The sequence below is a fragment of the Arachis hypogaea genome, chromosome 4 (assembly GCF_003086295.3).
Source record: "Arachis hypogaea cultivar Tifrunner chromosome 4, arahy.Tifrunner.gnm2.J5K5, whole genome shotgun sequence".
Lineage (NCBI taxonomy): Eukaryota > Viridiplantae > Streptophyta > Magnoliopsida > Fabales > Fabaceae > Arachis > Arachis hypogaea.
Genome location: NC_092039.1, coordinates 120,897,411 through 120,922,847, shown reverse-complemented (window position 1 = coordinate 120,922,847; position 25,437 = coordinate 120,897,411). Strand labels below are relative to the sequence as shown.

Genomic DNA, 25,437 nt, shown 5'->3' with positions numbered 1-25,437 from the left:
GTGATTATAATGTGGGCTCTACATTGAACGCTGCTAATTTCATGGCAGTGTATCAACAACATGTAGAGGAAAGTCATCATGACTTAGTCAAATTGTTGACCTAACAAATGACCACGATTCTGAATCCTATGATGGCTGATCACGAATTAAAATTCGAACGCCTTGCTAGACAGGTCGAACGAATTGCTCGAATCGTTGATTATGATGAAGGTGAAAGGCATAATGCTAGGAGAAATAATGAAGGATTCGAAAATGTGTTTCAAAATGAAAATAATGTTTTTAACCGAAAAAATCCTCATATAGTTCTCCGTGGGCAAAATGCAGATGAAGTTCTAGCCAGATTACGTGCTAATCATGGTGGAGAATGTTATCAGGTCACTAGAATTATGGAAGAAGTGCTCAATCGAGTGGGTTTGAATGCTGGTTTTATGAACCAACCCCATTTCGTTTCTGCTTTTTCCAAATTGTTCAAATGGATGAAGTTCCAAGAAGGGTGAAAAATCTAAAAATAATTACAAAATTTACAGGGGAAGTAGGAGAATCGACTACTGAACATGTTGCTCGATATTTGGTTGAGATTGGAAATTTGGCCAATTATGAGAATTTGAAAATGAAGTTTTTTCCTTCTTCGTTAACGAAGAATGCATTTACTTAGTTTTCGAATCTCAGACCGAATTCGATAATAATATGGAATCAGTTGAAAATTGCTTTTCACGCTCAATTTTATCGAGGGGAATTAAATGTGGCAGTTACTGATCTAGTAGCTTTGAAACGAGAGAATGGTGAAACCATTGATGATTATATGATACGTTTCAAAAATGCTAGAAGTAGATGCTATGTTTCATTACCTGAGAGTGAAGTGGTGAAGATAATAGTTATGGAGCTAGGATTTTATATGCGTCGATAATTGCTTAATGTGCATATCCCGGACCTAACCCATTTGAATGAAAAGGTTCGTCAGGTCGAGCTCATGAAAAACGAAAAGGATAAGCATAGGAATGAGCAGAAACTAAAGAGTAAACTTTTTACTCGAAAAGAGAAAGTCGCTTATGTGACTATAGAGTCCTTAGAAGAGGAACTCGATTTCAAAACAGAGATCGATTTGGCCAAACTTAAGCAGGTCCTTCATATGTTTGCTCTCTACTTAAAAAGCTTCCTGGTAATGAAAAGTCGAATGAGTCAAAACTGAAAAGTAAAAAAAAAAAGTATAGTTTTGCTATTTCCAAATCTGATCAGATTTTCGATGTGTTGCTTACAGATAAACAATTAATTATGTCTGAGGGTAGAACCTTACTTTCGGTGAAAGATTTAAAAGAGAAACCTTATTGCAAGTTTCACCAAGTAACCAATCATTTGACTAATAGTTGTGTTCGTTTTAGGGACTTAATTTAGGAAGCAATAATGGAGGGACGCCTGAAATTTGATGATGGAAAGAAGGATGAAAGTGGATGTGAATCCTTTCGGTGCAAATGCTAGCTTCATTGAACCGTGTTTCGGGGTGAACATGGTTGGAATGTCTTATGATTTTGACGTGGCTCTTGATGATTTTGAGTCACAATTTCGTTTGATATAACCCCGAGCGGGAGATGGTTTGCTAGACTTCTTAGTACAACAAAAGATTAAAGATCAGGACGTGTCTCTGTGTCCACGGTGTAATGTTATTTTCAATGCTAAAGCCGCAGCAATCTTCGAAAAGGAGAGAATGAAGAAGGAGCTGGCTCATAGGGAAGAGCAGCCTCGACAAAGAAGCCAGTTAGGCGTATGGAGGAGCAGAGTTCTAAGACCCCTCAACAAAATGTAGTTGCACCTTTGAGCTGGTCTCAGGCTATAGGTGTTTAATGGATTCAGAACTGTCAGGAGTTCCAGGAGAACGTTGCCGTGGCATACATGTCCGAGCCGAGGAGAACATCGTTATAGTGTGCCTGACTCAGCCAAGAAAAACGCAGTTATCCCACGCCTAAGAAGAGAATGGAGTCGTGGTGCTGCTGCATGCAGAAAGAGGGTTCGGTAAAGAGAAATCGGAGAGAAAAGGGAGGCGGCGAAAGAAAAAGGTATTTCTTTTTTATTTAAATATTTTTATTTTATTTTTCTTCATTTTAAAAATTGATTTAGTTACTACTAAGGACTTGTTTGTATGCCATTTTTGAAAAAGATCTTTTACAAAAGTAAAAGTGATTTTATGTTTGGATATCTCATGTAAAAAGATCTTTTTATCTATCAATTATGTTTGGATAAAATAAGATAAAAAGTACTTTTTTGTTCATTTATTATATAAAAATATCTTTTTTTAACTTCTCAAAAAAGATATTTTTTATTTTTTTAGTTCTTTTACTTTTACTATTAGAAATTTACCAAATACACTAAAAAATGAAAAAGATATTTTTTATTAATTTAATGGCGCCCAAACAAGTACTAAAAATATACTATTTTTTTTTAATTTGATTCTATTTTTTTTAATACTGAGATTGATTTGCAAAAGATTTCAGTTGATGGCTAATTCTGCTTTTGATTTTTGCTGAAGTAAATTTTAAATTGGATGAATGATTTTGTTGGTTTTTAATAGTTAATGCTGCTTTTGCTTCTAATTTTACTAAAGTGAATTAAAATTGGATGAATGAATTTAAAAAATTTTATGTTTTATGTTTTTTTTTTTGTGTTTAATTAATTTGGTTTGGGTATGATTTTTGTAAATTTATGATTGAACCAGTTGAATTTTATGGCAAGAGTTTTAAAAGTGTAGATTAGATTATAGAAGATTAAAAAAGTAAATTGAGATTGAAGATAGAATAATTTAAAAAATTTACTAAAAAATTAATAAAAAAATTAAAATTTAAATACTTTTATCATACATAACTCATTTTTTTTTATAAATAGAACATTAATTTTCTTAATTTATAAATATTTTTATCAACATTCATTCGTAGACTTCATAAACATTTTTAGTAATTTTTTCTGAAGTATTGTTCCAACTTCCCATAGTCTAATAAAAGCAAACTTAAAAAAATAACTAATTTCGGGGCAAACGTCAGAAACACAAAGGCTAAGTTAACTAATTAAGAATAGTTGACTTTAGCGTTTGGTTTTAGAATAAATACTTACTATGGTGCCTATATACAATTTTTTAATTTATTGCAAAAAAAATTAATATTTAATTTTAAAAATATAAAAATAAATAATTTTTAAAAAATAAAGAATAAGTTCGACAAATTTAATATTAAATTTAAAAAAAATATAGGTAAACAACAAAAATACTAAACAATATGAATAATGAATATATTGGATATTTATTTTACTAAATGTATGGATAGTTATTCTAATATTAACATTTAGATAAATAATTTAAAAATGTAGTATATTTTTAATTTATTGGTAATTATTTATATTGTTAAAAAAAATCATTCGTTACCTAATATAACCTTAAATTTAAAAGTACCATAAAATTTGCTTTTAGAATAATCTTTTCTCTCTCCTATCTTGTTCTCGGTATTTCCTTTTTACAAAATGTTATGGAGGGGTTATACGTATTTGTTAATGTCTTAAGTAATGAAATATGTGGTATTTGTTTAGGCATTATTATTTTGTTAAAAAAATATATTTTTTATTTTTTAGTATACTTTATAAATTTTTAATAATAAAAGTAAAAGCACTAGAAAAATAAAAAAGATCTGTTTTGAGAAACTGTAATTTACATCTTTTTTTAAAAGATCTATTTTCATGAAAAAAAGAAGAAGATATTTTTTATGTAATAACTAAACAAAAAAATATTTTTATATTATTATATCCAAACATAATTGATAGATAAAAAGATCTTTTTGTATGAGATATTCAAACATAAAATTACTTTTACTTTTTCATAAGATCTTTTAAAAAAAGATAACTCGAAAAAATATTTTTTTTAGAAACTCAGACAAACAAAGCCGTAGTGATGGTTATTGCAATTATAGCCAGTAGCCATGTTGTCACACATTGGAATCTCTAGAAGGATATATTTTATTTTTAATTTTCACAGAAAACTATATAATATAACATTGCCAAACGTACTATCTATTTAATAAAAAATTCTCCACATACAAACGTTTTTTTATACAAGTCTTTACAAGTGCACATTCTTCTTCTTTTTCCTGCACGTTCTTTTTCCTCTTCCTCTTCTTCTTCTTTTCTTTCGTTTCTTGCATTCTCTTTCTCCTTCTTCAACCGTTACTGCACGTTTTCACTGCACCTTTTTCTTCTTCTTGCTGCACGTTCTTCTTTCTCTTCCTCTTCTTCTTCTTCTTTTCTTTCGTTTCTTGCCTTCTCTTTCTCCTTCTTCAACCGTTACTGCACGTTTTCACTACACATTCTTCTTCTTCTTGCTGCACGTTCTTCTTCTTCTTCCTCCTTTTCTTCTTCTTTTTCTTCTTTTCTTTCGTTTCTTGCCTTCTCTTTCTCCTTCTTCATTTACGTGCTTTTCTCTCTGTTTTTTTTTCGTTATTCTCGATTTCCATTATTTTTTGACATCAAGCTCTGAAATCATTTTTGAAGAAGAAGAAGCAGCAGAAGATGAGGAGGAGAAAGAGAAAGAGTTCTGAATTATGCATAAGGTGTACTTCAACGAATTTTGGGTGTATTTCTTAAATCCTTTGGGTGTAGTTTTGTAATCCTTTGGGTGTATTTCTGTAATTCTTTGAGTGAATTTCTGTAACCGTTTGGGTGTATTTCTATAATCCTTTGGGTGTATTTCTGTAACCGTTTGGGTGTATTTCTGAAGTTCCATTATCTTCAAATTTGGCAAGAAACTCGTTTTCATGGAGGAAGAAGAAGAAGAGTCGTTTATAATGCATGGTGAGTAGCGCGCTTTGAAAACAGGAAGTAGTTGAATAACGTGTGTTTATTTACTCTTGAATGTGGGAGTGTAATGCGTGTTTTTTGTTGGGCTTGTGCCAACTTGTAAGACTTGTAAGCCAAAAAGACTTGTATGTATAGCAGGCCTCTATAATTATATAAAAAATTAAACATAAATTTATAATTCTAATTGCTATAAATATGATACTAACATTCATAATGGTAAATTGATATTATCATAATTAATTTCTATAATTATTTTTGTACTATTAAAGACTATATATAGTGTTTTTATGTGGTTAGTGAGTCTAAATCTAACATCCAAAGCATTCTTTTTTTCTAATCTGTTATTCTTCTTTGATTGGGAAATTGTTTCTAAGGAGTTTTGTAGGTCAAGTTCAAGTTATATCTCCTCCACATTTTCTATGTTTGTCTGAAAATTTTTGAAGTAGAGCATATAATGAGATTGAATTTTCCCAATTTAGGTTCAGTTTTGAAAAATTCGTGCCAACCTTGAAGATGCAATTCAAAGATTGATAATATATTTAAATTTTCTTCTCTTAAGCTTTTTGTATTAAAAATAATTTTATAATATATTGTGATTTTTTTTAGAAATTACTGGCCTTCTGGTGCATTAATTTACTGCCATTGAGGAGAATAAAAGTCAATTTAATTTGACAATTTTAACAAGAAGATAGTCTGAATTTGTACGGATTCTAAGTGTTTGATCTTATTATGTTATTTCGGTTGGTTGTTACGAGAATGACTATAATCTATACATATCTAAGGATTATAATAGATTAAATATTATTTAAATAATTTAGTTCTAATATTAGTAATTGATTAAATTAGTTTTAGAGAAATTTAAATTGTTGTCTCAATTTATATATTATGACTATTCTTTTTGGATATGTTATTTTTAAACTTTTTAATATGAATATTTTTTATTTTTAAGTTTGTTTTCTTTTTTGGATATATGTATCACCTTTTTTTGTATTTCATATTCGTAATGCAATTATTAAGAGAAATGTAATTCATCAATAAATTAGACTTATTAAAAGTTTAATTATATTGTGTAGACACAAAATTGATTAATTAAGATTAAGGCGTGAAAAAAAAAAAAGAGTTACAATACATGGTTTTACTTTCTTGCTAATATATAAAAATACGCAAAAGAAAAAAAAATTAAAATATCACTATTTAAAAAAAATTGTTAATCATGCATATGAAAGGGATTAGAGAATATGCATGGATATAAAAGTTAAAAAATTATTACTCAATTGTAGAATACAATATATATATATATATAATTATAATTATAACAAAAAAATAATTAATATATGTGACTTAAATTTTTATATGTACAATTAATATATATATATATAAATATATATATATATAAATATTTAAAATTATATAAATAAATAAAAAAATTATTATAATTTATGAAAATTACACATACGATGATATTAATAATAAAGAATAAAAAAATTATTTAATAATTGTAGGCTCAAAAAAATTAATCATAATAAAAAATAATTAATATGTACGAATTAAATATATTTACATACAATTAATATATATATATACACGGAAATTAGTATGATTTATGAATATTATTATGCGTACGATGCTATTAATAGAATAATAAAATCATTGAATAATTGTAGGCTAAAAAAATATTTATAATCAAAAATTAAAAAATAATTAATATATGACTTAATATATATATATATATATATATATATATACTTAAATAAGAAAACATTTAAAATTATTTAAACAAAATAAATAAATATATCCTACGAATAAAAAAAAATTATTGACTAATTGATTAATATATACTAGTAACATAAATAAAAAATCATTAAATAAAAAAGAAATAGTATGTTTTCAATTTTGGAAATAAAACGTAAATAATTATAATATAATAATTTGTTTAATTATTAATATTTATAATTATTATTTTAAATCATAAATTAAAAAAAAGTAGATTAACAAAAATAATTAATAACTATATTAGAGTTGATACAAATAACACTAGATTAAGAAAAAATAAACGCATAACATGTTGCTTTTTTATTAATCAAATTACTACAATTTAAATTAATTTCAATAAAATAATTTAAAATTATAATTTCAACTTTATAACGTGCATAGTACAAATTATTAAACAATTTATTATTATGTACATAGCACGGATTATTAAACAATTTTTCATGTGTTTTTTTTTTCAAAATAAAAATACTATTTTTACTTATAGTTATTATTCTTTATCAATTATTTCATTTAAACATTAATATTATTTATTATTTTTTTATTTTTATTTCTCACATTTATTAAAAATTTCTTTTCAATATTTTAGGTATTAATTGTTGTTATTTAATTAACTTATTTTAGGTATTTACTTATTAAAATTTTAGATATATATTACCTCAATTACGGCATTAAAACTTAATACCGTAAAATTTTACTTGACATGCATATAATTATTCATAGTGTGATATTTTATTATGATAACATATCTTTGTGTATTGACTCCCTATATAGCAATAATATATATATATATATATATATATATATATATATATATATATATATATATAGGGACGAATCTAGATGAAATATTAGAGGGGCCTAAAAATATTTACACAATAAAATAAGATTAAAATAAAATTTTAAGGGAAGCTAAATTGAAATTTACATATAATTTATATGTAAAAAATTAAAATTAGGAGGGACAATTGCCCCCTTTCTTTATAGGTAGTTCCGCTCATATATATATATATATATATATATATATCATTTTAGTTTATTATTTTTCTATCACATGATATATTTATTATTATATTTTAAATTTAGAGTTTTCTTGATCTAATATTGAAGTGAAAGAATGAGAAGCAAAAAAATAAAAAAAATATGGGAACATTCTAAGCATAATTGTTGCTAATCTTTTTTTCTTTAGTTTTTAAATATATTATTTATTTTATTTATTTAGAGTAATAACTAAATTTATTATAACTAGTTTAAAATTATCTTTAAACTATTAGTATTATTAGTAAATTTTTAAAATTATTGACATATTATTAGTATATATATAATAAGCAATAGTAAATTTTCTTTCGTGTTTATCATTTAAAAAATTTATAATTTTCACATAGTCTTTATTTTATTTTTTTTCATACCTAATGACTATTGACTACAATCCTATCAATAGTATCACCTATAATAAATTATACGAAGAGAAAGTATGGAAAATAAAGACAAAAATTATAAGGCTATAGAAAGTTTCATTCAAGTTTGACAAGAGTAAGGCGATTTACATAGAAATAGTTCTATAGACGATAAGATTAGTTGATTTATTTACTAAATTTTTTCAAGTAATGCTAAGTTCAATTTATAAATAGAGTTTAATTTTGATGCACTGACAGTGTAAAGCGTTTTACACAGTCGTGCAATCACATCCTTCTTTTGGATGACCATTCACGCGGTCAATATGAAATGTCTTTATTTTTATTGATGTGTCATTACGTAATTAGATACACGTTTAAAACTACTTTACACTGTCAGTGCATCAAAATTAAATTCTTATAAATATTTGCAGATCACATTTTAACTTAATTTTATAAGTACACCATTCAACAAGTCAAAGATAATTCTTTTTAATAGCTTTGTAAATGCTAATAGCTTTTATATTTAATTTATTTTGCATTACGATAAAATTCATTGCTCAATCCAGAATTATTCGACAAAAATATTTGAGAATGAATTGGTAGAAAGAAAGGTCTATGTCTTCTCAAATTTTGAGATTGAGAAATCAAGCGGAATGTATCTTCTGACTGTACACACGTGCAAAATATTTTTTAAGATGGAGTCACGTATAGTACATACGGTCGATGATCGTAAAATTTCAGATAATCATTTTAATTTGCTTGCCCGTGCTGATATATTGAAACAAACAAATAACGATTCTAATTATTTGGAACGTAATTAATTTATATTAACCCACACAAAATTATTTTCCGGAATAGCATCATTTTAAGTTTTGCCAAAAAATTGTATAATAGCATCATTTTATCGATAACAAAAATTTTAACGGTTTATTTATGAAAATATTTGAAATTGTATTGTGACTTTTTTTAAAGGTATATCCTTTTATTAATATACTATTGTTAGTTTTATCATTTAACATAAAATAAACCAGTAAATTCTTTTTATTTTATACACGTACAAATTTATAATTTCTTATATCATTCACTCATTTGTCCTTAATTTGGTACTTTTAATTTATTTTTTTTGTTCAATTAGATGTTATTGGATTCTTGACTAGAAAAGAAAAATTTATATCATGGTCAAAAATAGAGAGAAGTGACCAATACATTGTGATTGATCTTCATAATTTACAGTATGTAAAATTTTAATATGAATATTTCTTTTGGTAATAATTATGTGTTGTGGTGCAAAATTTTTTTTCTTTATGTATTATTATTTACTCTCTTAATTCTCACTTTCATTCAAAAATGAGAAAAATAAGATGTACACTATGAGATCAATTTACAATCCAATTACTTGATCTTCTATATATGATCACCAAGCAACCAAATACATAATTTATTTTCTAATTTATAAAATTTAACAAAGACATTGATAAACACATTGGTTTCGCATTTATTTATATATTTTATTTATTTATGTTATATTTGTAATTATATTATATCTATTTTTATCAATATATTTTTTAAAAAATACTGTTAGTGTTAGCACATAAAGTATTAAATAAATTAAATGATAGAAACACATAACTATTTTCTTTTTCAGTTAAGATTTAGTAAAATATTATAATTTAGACTTGCAATATCAATATATTAATAGTAAAGTGGAGAAAAAATGTAATATTATATTAAAAATTTTTTTAAAATCATAATTATAATTTATGATTAAAATCATAATTATAATTTATAATTGAAATTATAATTTAAATATTTTAAACGGATACATTTAGAGAATTCATAATTTAACATAATTTTTATACACTTAATAGCTACATTCGAGTTAATATATTTAATATTATATTTAAAAAAACACAAACAATACACATCATATTATTTATTTATTAATTAAATTATTACAATTTAAATTAATTTTAATAGAATAATTTAAAATTATAATTTCAATTTTACCACGTGATGGTATCCTATGGGATATTACGCTTGTTCAATTATAAAAGCAAGTCATTATTAGCATAAAGCTAAGTAAACAATTATATTCCTCAACATGTGTTGAAAGTTGTTGTCTTTAGCAATCATTCATGGATATCCTATGAAATAATGAGGGTCAGTAGTGATGGCCTGGGTCCTCGATCTCCTAGCACTACGTACAGTTTGGATTTTGTTTCTATCATCTTGCTTACTAGGAATTCAACTTCATTTTCTGTGTAGAATGATGAGATATATTGCTTCATGTCTCCAATACCGACATCGTAATAACATAATAGAAGAAATTAAAAGAAGAAAGATTGTAATAATATGGCATTAATTTCTTCCTTGGATATGCTATTTAGAGTCTTCCTTGACTTGATTTTATTGGTGGAAATGTTGGTTCGAAACCTAAGGATGTAGATATAGGAGGGCAAAAACCTAAGGTGCAAGACAGATTGTCAGAATTAAAAGAGAAAGTGAGAAAATTGAAGATACTACTATAGAATGAGTGTAGACCCAAACAAGATTTGCATTTTTAAGATTTTGGAATGTGTTGGGATTTTTAATTGCATTTACTGCTGCTGTGAAGTTTGTGTTGTGTTAGGTGTATGAGGTATTTGGAACTCTTTGCTATAATAGCCTTTTACTGTTATTGGTTAGTACTTAATTTAAGCTTGTATAGTTTTGATGGTGACATATTTAAGAAAAAAAAATAATATTATGTAATTTTAGTTGAATTATATATGAAATCACTGTGAATTTTACTTCATTTTGCTCAATAGACTGAAATTTCAAATTACTAACATCCATAGATCTCAACATAATCCAGAAGTACAATATATCAGTAACTATTAGTTTTTGGCAACCTTAACACATTGTTACTGCTAAAACATACCAAAATAACTATAGTGCAATATCATAAAGTCTCACGACCACAATTGAACATTGAAACAAAAGACAATTTAAAATCTAAAATAAACATAAACACAATAAGAAGCAGGCCAGTGGCTCAGTGGCTCATCGCAAAGAATTCAGAGCGTGTGGTTGGACGGAAATGTCTCACTTTTCTTTAATCAAATGTCACGGGTTTAATGCTCCCCTTGTGCAAGAAAAAAAGAAAAACTTGGAAGTTCTAAACCAACAAGTTAAGAATGGAGTTCATGAATAGATCATTTTTTCTTCTTTATTCTCTGCTCTTTATTGAAACATTAACAATGAGATTACTCTACTTCTATTCATGCATTCTGACTCAACAAGTTTATCTCCTTTTGTAATTGCTTGGCACAAAACATAACCAAAGAAATTAACCTTTTACTCGTACATATATATAATGGTACACACGCTGTCAAAGTAAACAAGCTTAAGAATTAAGACACAGGAGGATTATTTTATATATATGAAGTATGAATCATTAGATCATAATGAAGCAATCACGTAAGTGCACTCCCCGATCCTTCTTCAATGAGTTGCCCAATTCTGATCATAGGAAACTGGCGATTAGCTAAAGGTGACTTTCCTATCATAAGCTCTTTAGAAATCTGATGCATGCTTGGTCGTGATCGTGGACTTTGTCTCAAGCACTCAAGTGCCCACTTTGTGATCCACATGATTTCCTCAACAATTGAATTCTTAGGATGGGGTGGCCTCTGATCCATGACATCAACCAATAACAAATTGTATGTTATTGATGCTGTTGTTGGCGACAACAATGAGTTGATCAAATCTCCTGGATGCTTTCCCATGAGGATCTCCAAACAAAGCACTCCAAAGCTATATACATCACTTTTCTCTGTCACTTCCATAGTCTGAGCTAGCTCTATAACCAAATTGAAAATTTCAAGTTATGCATAAAGAAATACATGGATCATTCTTGGTATAGAAAGCAAGGGAAAATGAACTTACCAGGAGCTCCGTATCCATAGGTGACTACAAGTGTTGTCCAACTTGAATCAGGCATAAGAAACTTAGCTGTCCCAAAATCAGAGACATGAGCTTCATATTCTGAATCCAAAAGGACATTCTTGCTCGATATGTCGCGATGAACTATAGGAGGTATGCAATCATGATGCATATATGATAGAGCATTAGCAACTCCTTTAATTGCATTCACCCTCTTTCCCCAATCAAATTTACTTGCTTCCGCTTCATCTCTTAGCACTTGATCCAAGCTTCCACCTTCCAAGTACTTGTAAACCAAAAATGAGAACCGTGAATGTTGACAAAACCCATATAGCTTTATCATGTTGCGGTGCTTCATTTCTGTCAATGCTTTGATTTCATTCTCAAATGCTTTCAAATTGTATGTCTCCTCCCCAATAGCAGTCTTCTCATGAAGCTTCTTCACAGCAACAACCATACCTGAAGGCAACTCAGCCTTGTAAATAGATCCTTGCCCTCCATTTCCAATGAGATATTTGTCATCAAAATTATTGGTAGCTTGAATGATTGTTTCAAATGCCATTTTCCCATCATGGCTCCATATGCAAAAGTGCTCTTCTGCTTGCACTTCTTTAACTTCATCTTCTCTCTTTCTGCCTCTTCTGCAAAGAATATACATTGAAACACCTACCACACAAAGTGCTAGAGCAAGTGCTCCAAAGATAAGAGACAATACCATCTTCTGGCTATGCTTCTTTGTGCATCGCTCCAAGCCGGTGACATTGTTAGCACACAAGCCTCTGTTACTTTCCAAGGACCAAATTGAAGCATTAAGAAAAGCTTGGTTGTTTGGAAGAGGCCCTTCTAACTGGTTGTGTGATATGTTGACAGAAATCAAGGCTGACATGCCATCAAAACTGGAGGGAATATTGCCAGAGAGATCATTGTGTGAGAGGTTCAAGAAGTTCAATTGCGTCAGATCTCCAAGCCACCTTGGTATTGTTCCATTCAACAAATTGTTGCTAAGATCAAGAGAAGAGAGAGGTGTCAATGAGGCAATGCCAGAGGGGATGCTTCCCTCTAGTCTGTTGATGCTCAAGTTCAATTCAACCAAGTTGGGTAACTGCATAACTTCTCTTGGTATGTTGCCGCTAAACTCATTTCCTGCTAGGTGCAAGACTGTCAGATTCTTCAATGATCCTATTTCTGGTGGAATGTTTCCTGAGAGATGATTGTTACTGATACTGAGTTCAAACAAGTTTTTCATATTCCCTAGTTCCTTTGGAATCTTTCCATTCAGTTGGTTTGAAGAAAGGCGAAGCCTACCCAGATTAGTAGCCTCAACAATTTGTGGTGGTATAGCACCAGAAATATTGTTGTTGGACATGTACAAGTTCTGAAGGTTATGGCTCTTTCCCCAGTTTGGTGAAATCTGACCATAAAACTTGTTATCACTCAGATCAATATGTACTGAATTCGGATATATGCCGAAAATTTCTGCAATGTCACCTTCCAACTGGTTTCCCTGTAATGTGAGTCTAGCAATGTTAGAACAACTCTTCAAGCTTCTTGGCACTGATCCAGTAAAATGGTTGTTCTCAGCGTTGAAGTATGAGAGTAATCCACCTGAGCAGATTTGAGTTGGCAAATGGCCAATGAAATTGTTATTGGACACGGAAAGGGTCTTCAAACTTGTCAAGTTATTAATGCCCTGTGGAAGGGTGCCATTAAACTTGTTGGTGGCCAATTCTAGCATATTGAGGCCTTTCAAGTTTCCAATTGTTTCAGGGACAGTTCCAGAGAAGTTGTTTGTATGGAAGCTCAAGTAATTCAAATTGACCAGATTACCTATAGAGGCAGGAATAGGTCCAGAAAAATTATTAAAGCCGAGGTATAATTCGAAGAGCTTTGTCAAGTTTCCCAATGTGGAAGGAATGGATCCAGAAAAGTGATTGTTATCAAGTGCAAGGGAATCTAAGTTAGCTAAGTTTTCTATGGAAGCAGGGATGGATCCAGAAAGGTTATTGCTATTAAGATATAACAAGGTCAACTTAGACATGTTCCAGATGGAGGGTGGAATTGACCCAGAGAGTGTGTTATTAGAAAGGTATAATTGTTGCAAATTGCTCAAGTTACCAATGGTAGGAGGGATAGCCCCAGAGAGAGTGTTGCTTGAGAAATCAATCGTATGAAGGTTTGTCATCATTCCTATTTCCATTGGAATGGAACCAGAAAGATGATAATTATCTATGAAAGAAAGATACTCAAGGTTGTCCAATTTGCCAATCCCAGTAGGAATGTGGCCAGAAAGATTGTTGTTTCCAAAATCTAGATATGTTAAGTTGGCCAAATTCCCTATAGACTCAGGGATTTGACCACTTAGATGGCACTCAAAAAGATCAAGCCCGTGGAGACTTGTCAAGGTGAAGATCTCTTTAGGAATGGAACCTTCAAAGAAATTTTTGGACAAGTTCAATTGATTAACTCTTGACAAGTTACCAATCTGCGGGGGAATGGTTCCATGGAACAAGTTGTTGTATATGTTTATGCTGAGGAGGTTTGGGAATGAAGAGAAGCTGAGAGTGTGGAGTGTACCTTCGAGTCCAAAATTTTCAATGTTCATGCTTGTGATTGACTTTGATTTGCCACACTGAATTCCTTTCCATCTGCATGGACTTGTCCCGTTGTTCCAAGATGCCAAGATAAGTTGGCTTTTGTTATCAAGGGTGGCCTTCCACTTTAAGAGTGCATTTGCTTCTTCATTCTTCTCATCAATGGCAGCTAAAGCCACACAAGAGAGTTTCACAATGACATAGAAGAGGAATATTAAGAGATTTTTTCTCGACATAGTTCAACCTTCTGTGTATGGATTGAATTATTAGATGGTATGTTGTGGCTGGTGATGATTGATCAGTTCTGTGCACTTTAGAAAATGATATCAATACATGTATAAATGCGGGTCGTGTACTTATTTATATACATTATTTTTGACATGTGCATCATTATTGTATTATAAAAATAAAACGGATATAAGTACAAGATTCTTTTTATTTATGGTATGATGTAATATGGTTTCACATCTGTAAAGACATTTTAAGATGAGCAATTTTTCTATTATTTTAAGCATTTAAATTGAAATTCCATCACAAGAGTACGAGAAGAATGTTCTAGTTGCTTAAAATAACAACAGTAACCAGAGCAGGTGTGTCATGTGTGTGGACTTTTGAGTAACGAGAAATTATTTTAAGGCCAATTTAATAGTGTTTATAAGTTGTTGTCTAATTTTATCTAATTTATTTTTTATAAAAGTTTTGATTTTTTTTAAAAATTATTTATTTTTATATTTTTTAAATTATATATTAATTTTTAATTTTTTTTGTAAGTAAACACTATTTTTTAAGTGTTTGTTTGAACGTCATTAAATTAATAAAAAAAATTTTAAAAATAATTTTTTTTTATTTTTTAGTATATTTGACAAATTTCTAATAATAAAAATAAAACTGTAAAAACCTTAAAAAAATAAAAAAAAAATATTTTTTTTAAAAAGTTACAATTTAAATTTTTTTTAAAGATTTAAAAAAATATTTTTTATATAATAAATAAATAAAAAAATATTTTTATATTATTTTATTCAAACATAATTAATAAAAAAATTATATAAAATATTTAAATATAAAATTATTTTTACTGAATATTTTTTTAAAAAAAATTTTCAAAAATGACGCACAAAAAAGCGTTGATTACTGTAGTATTTCCCTTATTTCAATATTCACGTTTTTTTTTATATTTTTGAGGGTGTTTTGCGTGGGGTTTTGGATGAACTTCTCTGACCAACAGGCCACGGTATATGAATGTAAGACCCACGTGGTCACTTCCGCGTAATATTACTAGGAAAATTCTACGTGCTTATAAATTACAGAAATTATTTTTAATATGGAAGTAAAGATGGTGTTTTGGTTGAATATTGATATTTGAAATGTATTACAGTATTGTGGATATTGTTCAACACGCTTTCCACGTGTTTCAATACGCTCCCCACGTGGTGGCCAATATGCTGCCACGTGTCCACCACGCCTCCACGTGTTGGCCAAAATGCTGCTACATGTCTACCACGCCTCTCACGTGTTGCATCACGCTCCTCACGTGTGGACTTTTCACTTACAAAATCTACCCATCTGTAATTATACTAAATAATCTCATTTTCCAAAAAAATATCAAAATTTTTTTCATACAAAAAAAAAATCAGCCTATAAATTATTGTCTAATTTTTATTTAATTTATTTTTTGTGATAAATTTTAAATTTTTAAAAATAATTTATTTTTATACTTAAATTAAATATTAATTTTTTATTTTTTTTAATAAATAAATATTATTTTTTGGGCACCATAACATTTACCATGTTATTATCGACGATTCTTGGTGTACAAATTTGTCTTTCATTCTCAATCATTTAAGTGTAAACTGGGAAGTGTGAACTACCAACTGCGTGACTTATTAATTTCACTTTTGCTATTTCATTCTCTTGACATTTAATTTAATCTACTATGCGGTTCCACCTTTAATCCATATCTTTTGGTACTAGCTACTATGTCTCTCATTCTATTTCTTTATACTTCGTTTAGTTAGTTATTGTTGGGATATTATTCTTCATTAACTTGACATAATAATATAACTTTCAAGTTAAATTTTTTGGAATTTTCAAATATTAAATTTATACCCGCGTAATGTGCAACAAATTAATGTTATAACTTTTTTTATTTTATTTTTTGGTCATTGTCAAAGAAAAAAAAACACAACCAAGTACTAAACAAGACCTAAAGATTTTTGTTTAATAAGAGCATCTAATTAAACCCATGGTTGGATCTACTTTACAGCGTCACAATGATGACTAATTATTTTCTTAATCCAATCTCAATGGAGGATCTTTCTGATTTTACCGATTAAATCTCCATGTTTATTATGAATTCGATAATACTAAAAAAACAAAAAATAATTAGAATTTGTCTTATTTAATATTTATTAATTATTATAATAATTAATTAATGTTAAATACGATAAATTATGACTATTTTTAGTTAATTTTTTTTAACAAACATTTTTATTATAAACTACTTTAAAAATAATTCCTCTCAATTTTTTTTAATACTTAAAAAAATAAATTATGATCTTTTACTATTAATTTTATAAGTAGAACTAAAAATAAATATAAAAAATAATCAAAGATAAAAGTAACAATTGATACCATCCAGTTTTTTTTTTTTTTTTGTTTCATCTAGAGGGGGATCCACTCCCAACTACTTCCCAATTATTCCTAACAAAAAGGAAAGCTTTCATACAATTAGTTTCACACCAAACTTCATTTGCTAGCAAGCAAAAGTAAGATCCCTCCAAATAGTAAATAATTCAGTTTTTAGTAGGGACGGATCTATTTCTTAGGGTGTGAGAGCAAGTGTCCTCACTACAATTTGAAATTTTATTGAGTAATATATAATAATAATAATATTTATTTGTCCCCACTAAATTATTAAATTTGACCTCCCAATAATTTTTTATTCAACTTTTGACACTTGATAGCCAATTTGAGAACTTCATATTAGATGACCATTATAATGATCAAGTTTTAAATTTAAATAACATTGATGTTCTTTCTTAGAATTCGACTTGAAAAGATATTATCTATCCATTTGTATTTCTTCTTTTAAAATTAGCTTTAGTTTTTTTCATAATAACTACACTAATTAAATGAACTTTTTTAACTATGAGTATCATCAAGAACTAATTGTATGAAAGTTGAATTTTAAATGATTGTTTAACCACATATACAAAAAAAATATTTTAATTATATTGTCAAAATTGTAAAATATGAAATATAAAAAATTAAATTTTAAATTATATGTTATTATTTAAATTACTATTTTAATATTTTAATTTGTAATTAGATATTTTGACTTCTAATTATATTTTATAATAATAAAATATAATTATAACAATAATTATACTATGTATACATAAAATAATTATTTATACAAAATAAATCTTAAAATATAAATTTTAAAATATAAAATATACATTAAAAATAAATTAAATAATATATATATTTATACACAAATTTATAATAAATAATTTGATAACTAATTCTTTATATAAATATAATATTTTTATTATAAAAATTATTATTATATTATATATATTTCGCCGGCATTATCAAAATTTGTTGAATCGTCTTTAGTATGCCATTAATGAGAAATTCACCCAATACAACTGTTGATACAAAAAATTCGACAAATAAATACACTTTGACTGATCGTCTTTAGTATGCCATTAATGAGAAATTCACCCAATACAACTGTTGATACAAAAAATTCGACAAATAAATACACTTTGACCATGATTGAAAATGTCGATCACATCATATGTGATATGAGTCGAGGAAGGATATGTCGGACCTTTATCAAACATGTGAATCAATGCATTAACACATGATAAAATAAAAAACATAGGTAAATACTTATGAGTTATGACCAAAGTAAAATTAAAAAAAAAAAAAATTGTTTAGTTTGGAGAATAAGGCCCTTCTTAGTTAAGGCAAGATTTTAAGTCGTGAGAATTCGCAAAAAAAAAATATATATAAAAAAATATTTTACAATTTATCATTATGATTTATAAATAAAAAAAATTAAAAGAGATAGGGATTTCAATCTAAAATTTTATAATTACATTAAAGTTTTACAAAATTTTAAGCAATTATATTATATGTACACTAAAATTAGTTATCAAAATCAGCTATTAATATAAAATATACATTAAAAATAAACTAAACAATACATATATTTATATATAAATACATGATGGCTAATTTTAATAATTAATTTTATTATACAAATAAATAACATTTTTTATTCTAAACCACGCTAATGTCAAGAAGAACCGTGGAGTACAAATACATATGAGTGTCTGAAGTCAACTTTTAATTTATTTTTAATTTGTTTTCTTTCTTCAAACATTTTGATTTTTTTAATTCCAAATTTACTTTCTTATTTATTTAAAGCTTCATTTATTTTCTTGTATTTTTATTTATTATTATTTACATTATTTGATCCAATTTATATCAAATATTTCATACACGAATAATCATCATTCGACACATACACTTAGTAAATTCGGGTCGATTAGTTTTCTCTTTTAAAAAGAGTTGTATCTGCTCTGTAAATTTAAATCTTGATATAAGTTTGATTTGACACCTTGTCAAAATTACCAAAAATCAAATAAAACAACAACCAAATCCAATAAGATGACCCGTTAAAGATAAAGAGAGACATGTGTATCAAAACTTGAGGATCAAGATTTTTCATGGTCAAGGCAAGATCATGGCAAAAAAAAAAGAAGAAGATAGTGGATAACATGCTCCATGGTAAGTCTCTCTTCATGGTTTAAAAATAGTAGAAACTCAGAAAAGTAAAGTTCTGGAACTTCAATTAAAAATATTTTATAATCACATAAAATTCTATAAAAAAATTTAATTTTGATGACGTAACGGAAGGACATAAAGTGCAAATGCATGTGAGTGTTAAAAAGTCAATTACTTTATTTCAATTTGTTAGTGTTCCATTCATTTTTCTTTTTAGTTTTTTTTTATTTCGTTGATATTTTTTTTTACATTTTAATTCTAGTAATTTAAATTTTTTTTTATTTGTTTATTCATTTACTTTACTCTAACATAAATTTGTCACTATTAACTTTTACGCAAGTCATTTCAATATTTGCTAAGTGATTCTCAAGTCAAGTCCATTCTTTTTCATATAATCTTGATACAAGTTCGATTCAATATCCTGTGAAACAATTACCAAAATCGAGTGAAATAAATTAGATGGCGGATAAACATACACATCTACTTATCAATACTCCAAAAATCACCTGAATAAAAAATATTATTATTTCTATCCATTCAGATTCACCAAATTGCATCAACAAACACAAATTCATAATCATGGCACCATCTTTCACATTGATATACTACATGTCACTAACTGATATACTATCACTTTATTACATGTGGTTAAACTTTATTTTAACACATGGTATCAATTAGCATGCCAGTTATAAAAAATATTCTATAAACTAATGGTGAATCATAGATGTTAACTTTAGAAACTAAATTAAATAAATTGAAAATTCAAATATCAATTTAGAATACCAATATAAATATTATGTCTTTTGTATTTACATATTTATGTATATAGATACTAATTAAAAGTAAACTTTAAAAAAGTAAGGCCAATGGGGAATTTTCTATCTTGGCCTTTCTACATTTGCAAGTTTCAACTTTTAACATTAAAATAAATAGAGTTTTAAAAATGAATAAAAAAATTATGGAGACAATGCTGGCTTAAAAGTTAAAAGAATAATTGACTATTTGTACCCATGAGAGTTCAGAACGCTGACAAATGTACCTATCGTAGAATGAAATTGACTTTGTAACCATGAGAGATGGGTTCCGTGTGATAAAAATAGCCTGGCTTGGGTTGGCACCTGCTTCGGGTATGTAGCGTCCAACGTGGCTCTCCGAACCTCCCAAAGCTCAATCCACGTGGATCTGAACGTTTGTATATGTAGGTAATAGTTGAAATGAAAACCCTAGCAGGTTCTCTTCCCGAATTCGAATCATAACCCCAAATCTGAAACATTGTTGCAATTCAAGCGCACCCAAAGTTATCTCAGAACCCCAGCAATGTCATCACGCAGATTTAACTCAGATGCCAATTTTGGAACTCGCAGCAGTTCTTCCAGTTCGAAGAAGATGAAGGAGAAGAAGCTGGACGGCAAATGTTTCTGTAGGAGGGATGTTGTGTTGATGGAGTCTGGAACGATTACGAACCCTAACAGATGGTTCATCAGATGTCTTCTATGGGCAGTAAGGGACAGCTGCTGTTGTTGTTGAGGTGAGACAATGATTTCTGAGTTTTAGTTGACAAATTTGGGTTTTTTTTCTCTCAGACAAGAGATTGCAGATACTTTATTTGGGTGGATGAACTCGAACAAGGATGGGAGGGCGTGGCAAGATGTTTAGCCAAGAGAAAGTTCGAGCATTGTTATGCAACGCCTGATGATGGATTGACTCTGAATGCAGGGGTGAAAAATCTGCAAGCATCCTCAATGATGGCTAAGAAGATAGACAAATTTAGGGTTGAAATTAGGGGTGAAATTAGGAGAATTAGAGTGATGATTATTACTGTTGCACTGGGGGTAGCATTTTGTCTGTTTTGTGAGATGTATTTGGTTATGAAATCATAAGACTTGTAAAATTTGAGGTCTTTGTTCTGTCATAGTTAAAATTTTTGAATGATATTGGCATGATATGGATTGTTTCTAATCTATACTGGTTTGCTTTACATGTGACACATTGATGTAGATACACAATGTTTGAACTTGTTGCTGCAATCTGAAATGATTCTGATAACAAAATGGACATAAATATGTACTTTCTCCTTAAGGATCAAACAGTAAGCTGGAAATTAGCAACCTGATAATTTTGCTTTTCAATATATGAGTAAGGACCAAATTGGATGAAGAAAGTGTTGTAACAATAACAATAGTGATATCAAAAAGAGGCAAAAGAAGGCAAGTATATAACTGCTTTAACAAGTAAATTGTTCATTATATATATATGGATGCTGGAAGTTCCAAACATTCTGATATTAGACAAAAAAGTCAAATATTGGCCACTGAATTTACACCCTCAAAAAAAGCCTTACTAATTCATATCTAAGCAATTGCATGAAAATGCATAAAAAAATACAAGAGTTATGTATCTCACAAGTGTAAACTAAAAACAACAAAAAGCCAGATTCCAAATTCCCAATAGTAGTCTATGATATTGGGGTCGAGTTACTGCTCCAGCTTGACAGACCATTTTTTCCTCCGCTTGCTCCACGTATCCTGCCTCGACCTCTACCTTGACCTCTCCCTCTATCAGATGTGCCTCGACCTGTAGCAGTTGAAGTGACAACTCCATGTGTGGGCATGAACTGCATGAACCGGGTGCTTGTTCCTGCACTAGCACCTTGTAGTGGATGTGGTGTAGTTTGAGAGTTGTGTGTGGATGGAGTTGTTGCTGGCTGGTTGGCAGGTGGTGTACTTGGCTGCTGTCTTTGTCCGACTGGAGGAGGGCGTTTAACACTTCTCCTTTTAACCTGTTTTCTGGTTGTTGCATTTGTTGTTGGTGGTTGTGGCTATGCAGTCGATGAGGGAGGCATTGGGTGAGGCTGCTGCAAACCATAGAACAACGCAGTTATTATCACACAAGGCAGCTTAGTTAAATGATTAAAACAATGCACTTACTTGTTGAGTGTTGGTTCTTGCGGTTTGATTTCCATCTTCAGTGGCCTCCTGTTCAGCCTCTGCAGATTCTAATGTCTCCTCATAGTACATTTCAGCCATCATATCCTCATCCTCAGCATCTGTCTGTGCTTGTGGGATAGAACTCCCTTCACCCGCAGCTTCCTTCCGCTTTTTACAACTTCTTTTATTATGACCAGCCTAATGATACAAGGATTAGTCGTAATTTGAACTAAGAATCACATTTATCAATAACTACAGAACAGGACAGAATTTCACATATAATTGGTTTACCATACCTGGAGGCAGTATATGCAGATAATAGTCCCAATCCTCCTCGTTGTTCTATGAGGGTCACTCTTCTCCTTAGGGCCATCATTTCTCTTGTCTCTCTTGAGTGTAGGTCGCCCGATTGGTTTTCTATACCGAGGTGGCAGAATGGGGAGGGTATCAACATCGTGCTCCAAGTACTCCTGGCTTGGAACTGGACGCATAGAAGTCTGATAGGCTGCGTTGTATGCACCCATGGTGAGCCAGTTGTGGGCATATTCTTCTGGCCTTCTGTTCTGGTAAGCCAAAGCAGCACAAGCATGTCTACATGGTAAACCTGTGATTTGCCATAGTCGATAGCTGCATGTACCTTTGCCAAGATCCACACTTACCTTTGTTGGCAGACAATGCACCTCATACACATTCCCTGTATCATCTCCAGTAGGCAGAGGCCTCCATTTGTTGCTCTCTCGCTTTTCCCTCTCTAATCTGCTCTGTTGGGTTGGTGCTAGTCTTCCGTTGTACCTAACCAAAGCTTTTTTGTTCCTAGCCATAATCCTAATTACGTAGCACCTCACTTCCTCCAACATTGTAATTATCGACTTACCCCTCATCTTCTTAACCTTTGCATTAAATACCTCGCAGTTGTTGTTGGTGTAGTTGTCCAACTTAGGGTATTCACTGAAATGAGCTCTGCTCCATTGTTTAGGACTAATCTTATGCAGGTACTCCCAAGCCCCAACATTGATCCTTTTCAGTTTCTCCATGGCAGCATTGAAGTCTTGTGTTGTGGTTGCCTTGGCACAAGACCACATGCACATTTTCAGCTGCAAGTCACTCCATTTCTTGCGAAAATTTTGCCATATATGCATTGCACAGAATCTGTGGTTGGCATTTGGGTAAATCTCTTGTACGGCTGGGATTAGCCCCTATAGAAATTCATTTAAGTAAACATCGCACAGATTTCCAAAAAACCAGAAACAAAAATAAGTATTCAGGTAGACAATTTCCCAACATTCCAATTTCAGTCTCAAAACAAAACAGAATTGTTTATTTAGCTAAACCAGATTCCAAATTCCCAGTATCAGTCTCAGCCCAAACCATAATTAACTAAATCTAAACCAGATTCCAAAACTAAATCATAAGTCTCATTGACTATTCAGCTAATCCATCATTCCAAACATGTCAATATCAGTCTCATTCCGAAACAGAATTCAGTATTAAGCTACTAACGATTAAGCAATGAAATTTCAATTAACTTCTAAAACAGACCTAAACAAGACCCAAAACAAATAATTAGCCATACATTATTATACATATATTAAGAGAAAACATCAAAGTCCCTACTAACATGAATCGGCCATACATGATTATAAGTAAATATGCACAAGTACCTACTGCATATCCGACATGAAGTTAAACCCATTAGCTTGAAAATCTCCAACATCCTCCTAGAGTATCTCCAAAAACCACTTCCAACTTTCTTTGTTCTCTGATTCAACAACTGCGTAGGCAATAGGATAGATATGATTATTTGCGTCCTGTCCTATTGCAGTCAGTAACTGCCCCCCATACTATCCTCTTATGAAGGTCACATCCAACCCTATAAAAGGTCGACATCCTCCCACAAACCCCATCTTGCACGCATCAAAGCAAACATAGATTCTCAGAAAAACTGGATTTGAATCAGGCATGGGATTCGTTTGGATCCTTACTATCGAACCTGGATTAGTCTTCAGTATCTGGTTACCATAATCACGAAGTCGTGCATATTGTGCAATCTCAGAACCTTCTATTCGCTCTTTTGCTTTCTTCATAGATCTATAAATTTTCCTTTCATTGATTAGTACATCATACTCGGATCTGAAGTATTGGTCAGCCTCCCTAATTGTCAAGTTTGGCTGCACTCGTATCCTCTCTTCCAACTCATCTATGACCCACTTTCCATCTGCTGACTTACAGTGATTGTCCCTACTACAGGTATGTTCATTTAGAAATGTCTTTACCTGAAAACTTGCTGGAAATGTTCTCTTGGCACAGTATATTTGCCAAGGACAGTCCTCATCATAGCATATAGCCTTCGATCTTGTAGAATCACAACGAGAAAAGAATATGCTCTTTCCAATATTGATATTAAACTTTCTGACAGCCTTCCTGAAGTGACTTAGAGTTTCAAACTCCATCCCAACCTCCAACCGAACCTGGTTAACTGGGGCATTAACATTGCTCTGTGAAAAAATTGGCGTCTGCTCAGTATCATCGTCACTTGCTATGCTATGCAATTCCTCTGATTCATAGCAATGATGTCCAGGATTTTCATCAGAGAAATCATCATCATCAACGGGGACGTAGAAGGTTGGAGGCTTGTCTGGATCGGGGTTTGGGATGAAAGACTGGCCTGTAGGGGGGGCCTCTTAGTTGATCTCCTCTTGTTCACATTTGGCCTTCCCTGAACCTCCTCTGAAGGATTGCTCTGATCATTCTGGGGAGTCCTATTGGTCTCAGATGGTGGGACTGTCTGAGGGATTGATTGTGAGAGTGGATTCCCATATGGATGTGGGGTGTATTGGGTTAGTTGTTCTAGTTCAAGCTCTGCAGAGACATTGGGTTGAGAAGAAGGGACTCAGTCTGAGCAAGCAGTCTGTGTTGGTTGCTGATCTTGTTCAATAGGTGGCTGAGAAGGTTGGAACTGAGTTGATGGTGGTAAATCTGGTATGACAGGTATTGGGGGAGGCTGAGAAACATGTCTTGCCTCAACAGATCCTGAAAGTTGTGGGTCTGCTGTCTCCTGGGCCATACTGATATTGTCCTTTTTTTGGGCCTCCAAACCAGCCTGTTTATGTGCTTCATAGGCCTCTTCCCTACTTTGGGCCTCACTACTCCTTTTTCGGTCCTCCTTCCTTACTTGCAGATTACTTATAATTTCTGCATCAT

General features: G+C 30.3%; 2 protein-coding genes across 2 annotated transcripts; both read right to left on the bottom strand.

Annotated features, from left to right (window-relative positions):
- Positions 1-11,176: 11,176 nt before the first annotated feature.
- On the bottom strand, positions 11,177-14,849 carry LOC112797672 (uncharacterized). The gene is made up of 2 exons (XM_025840724.3): positions 11,922-14,849; positions 11,177-11,835 (listed from the first exon to the last, which is right to left on the bottom strand). Exons 1-2 carry the CDS (start codon positions 14,743-14,745, stop codon positions 11,450-11,452), a joined length of 3,210 nt encoding a protein of 1,069 aa, XP_025696509.1. The 5' UTR covers positions 14,746-14,849; the 3' UTR covers positions 11,177-11,449.
- Positions 14,850-22,127: 7,278 nt separating this feature from the next.
- Positions 22,128-25,053, bottom strand: LOC140184252 (uncharacterized). The gene is made up of 5 exons (XM_072234568.1): positions 24,948-25,053; positions 24,219-24,901; positions 22,533-23,432; positions 22,237-22,434; positions 22,128-22,163 (listed from the first exon to the last, which is right to left on the bottom strand). The coding sequence occupies exons 1-5, from the start codon at positions 25,051-25,053 to the stop codon at positions 22,128-22,130; spliced, it is 1,923 nt and encodes a 640-aa protein (XP_072090669.1).
- Between the last annotated feature and the right edge of the window lie 384 nt (positions 25,054-25,437).

What these genes read in the sequence shown, in the direction of transcription:
- LOC140184252 (XM_072234568.1), bottom strand. Translation starts at nt 25,053, where the DNA reads ATGGGAATCCACTCTCACAATCAATCCCTCAGACAGTCCCACCATCTG. An exon ending in TCAGAGGAGGTTCAGGGAAG is followed by an intron (nt 24,902 to 24,947) that starts GCCAAATGTGAA and finishes CCCCCCCTACAG; the next exon opens with GCCAGTCTTTCATCCCAAAC. An exon ending in CAAGAACCAACACTCAACAA is followed by an intron (nt 22,164 to 22,236) that starts GTAAGTGCATTG and finishes TATGGTTTGCAG; the next exon opens with CAGCCTCACCCAATGCCTCC.
- LOC112797672 (XM_025840724.3), bottom strand. Translation starts at nt 14,745, where the DNA reads ATGTCGAGAAAAAATCTCTTAATATTCCTCTTCTATGTCATTGTGAAA. An exon ending in CTATGGATACGGAGCTCCTG is followed by an intron (nt 11,836 to 11,921) that starts GTAAGTTCATTT and finishes ATTTGGTTATAG; the next exon opens with AGCTAGCTCAGACTATGGAA.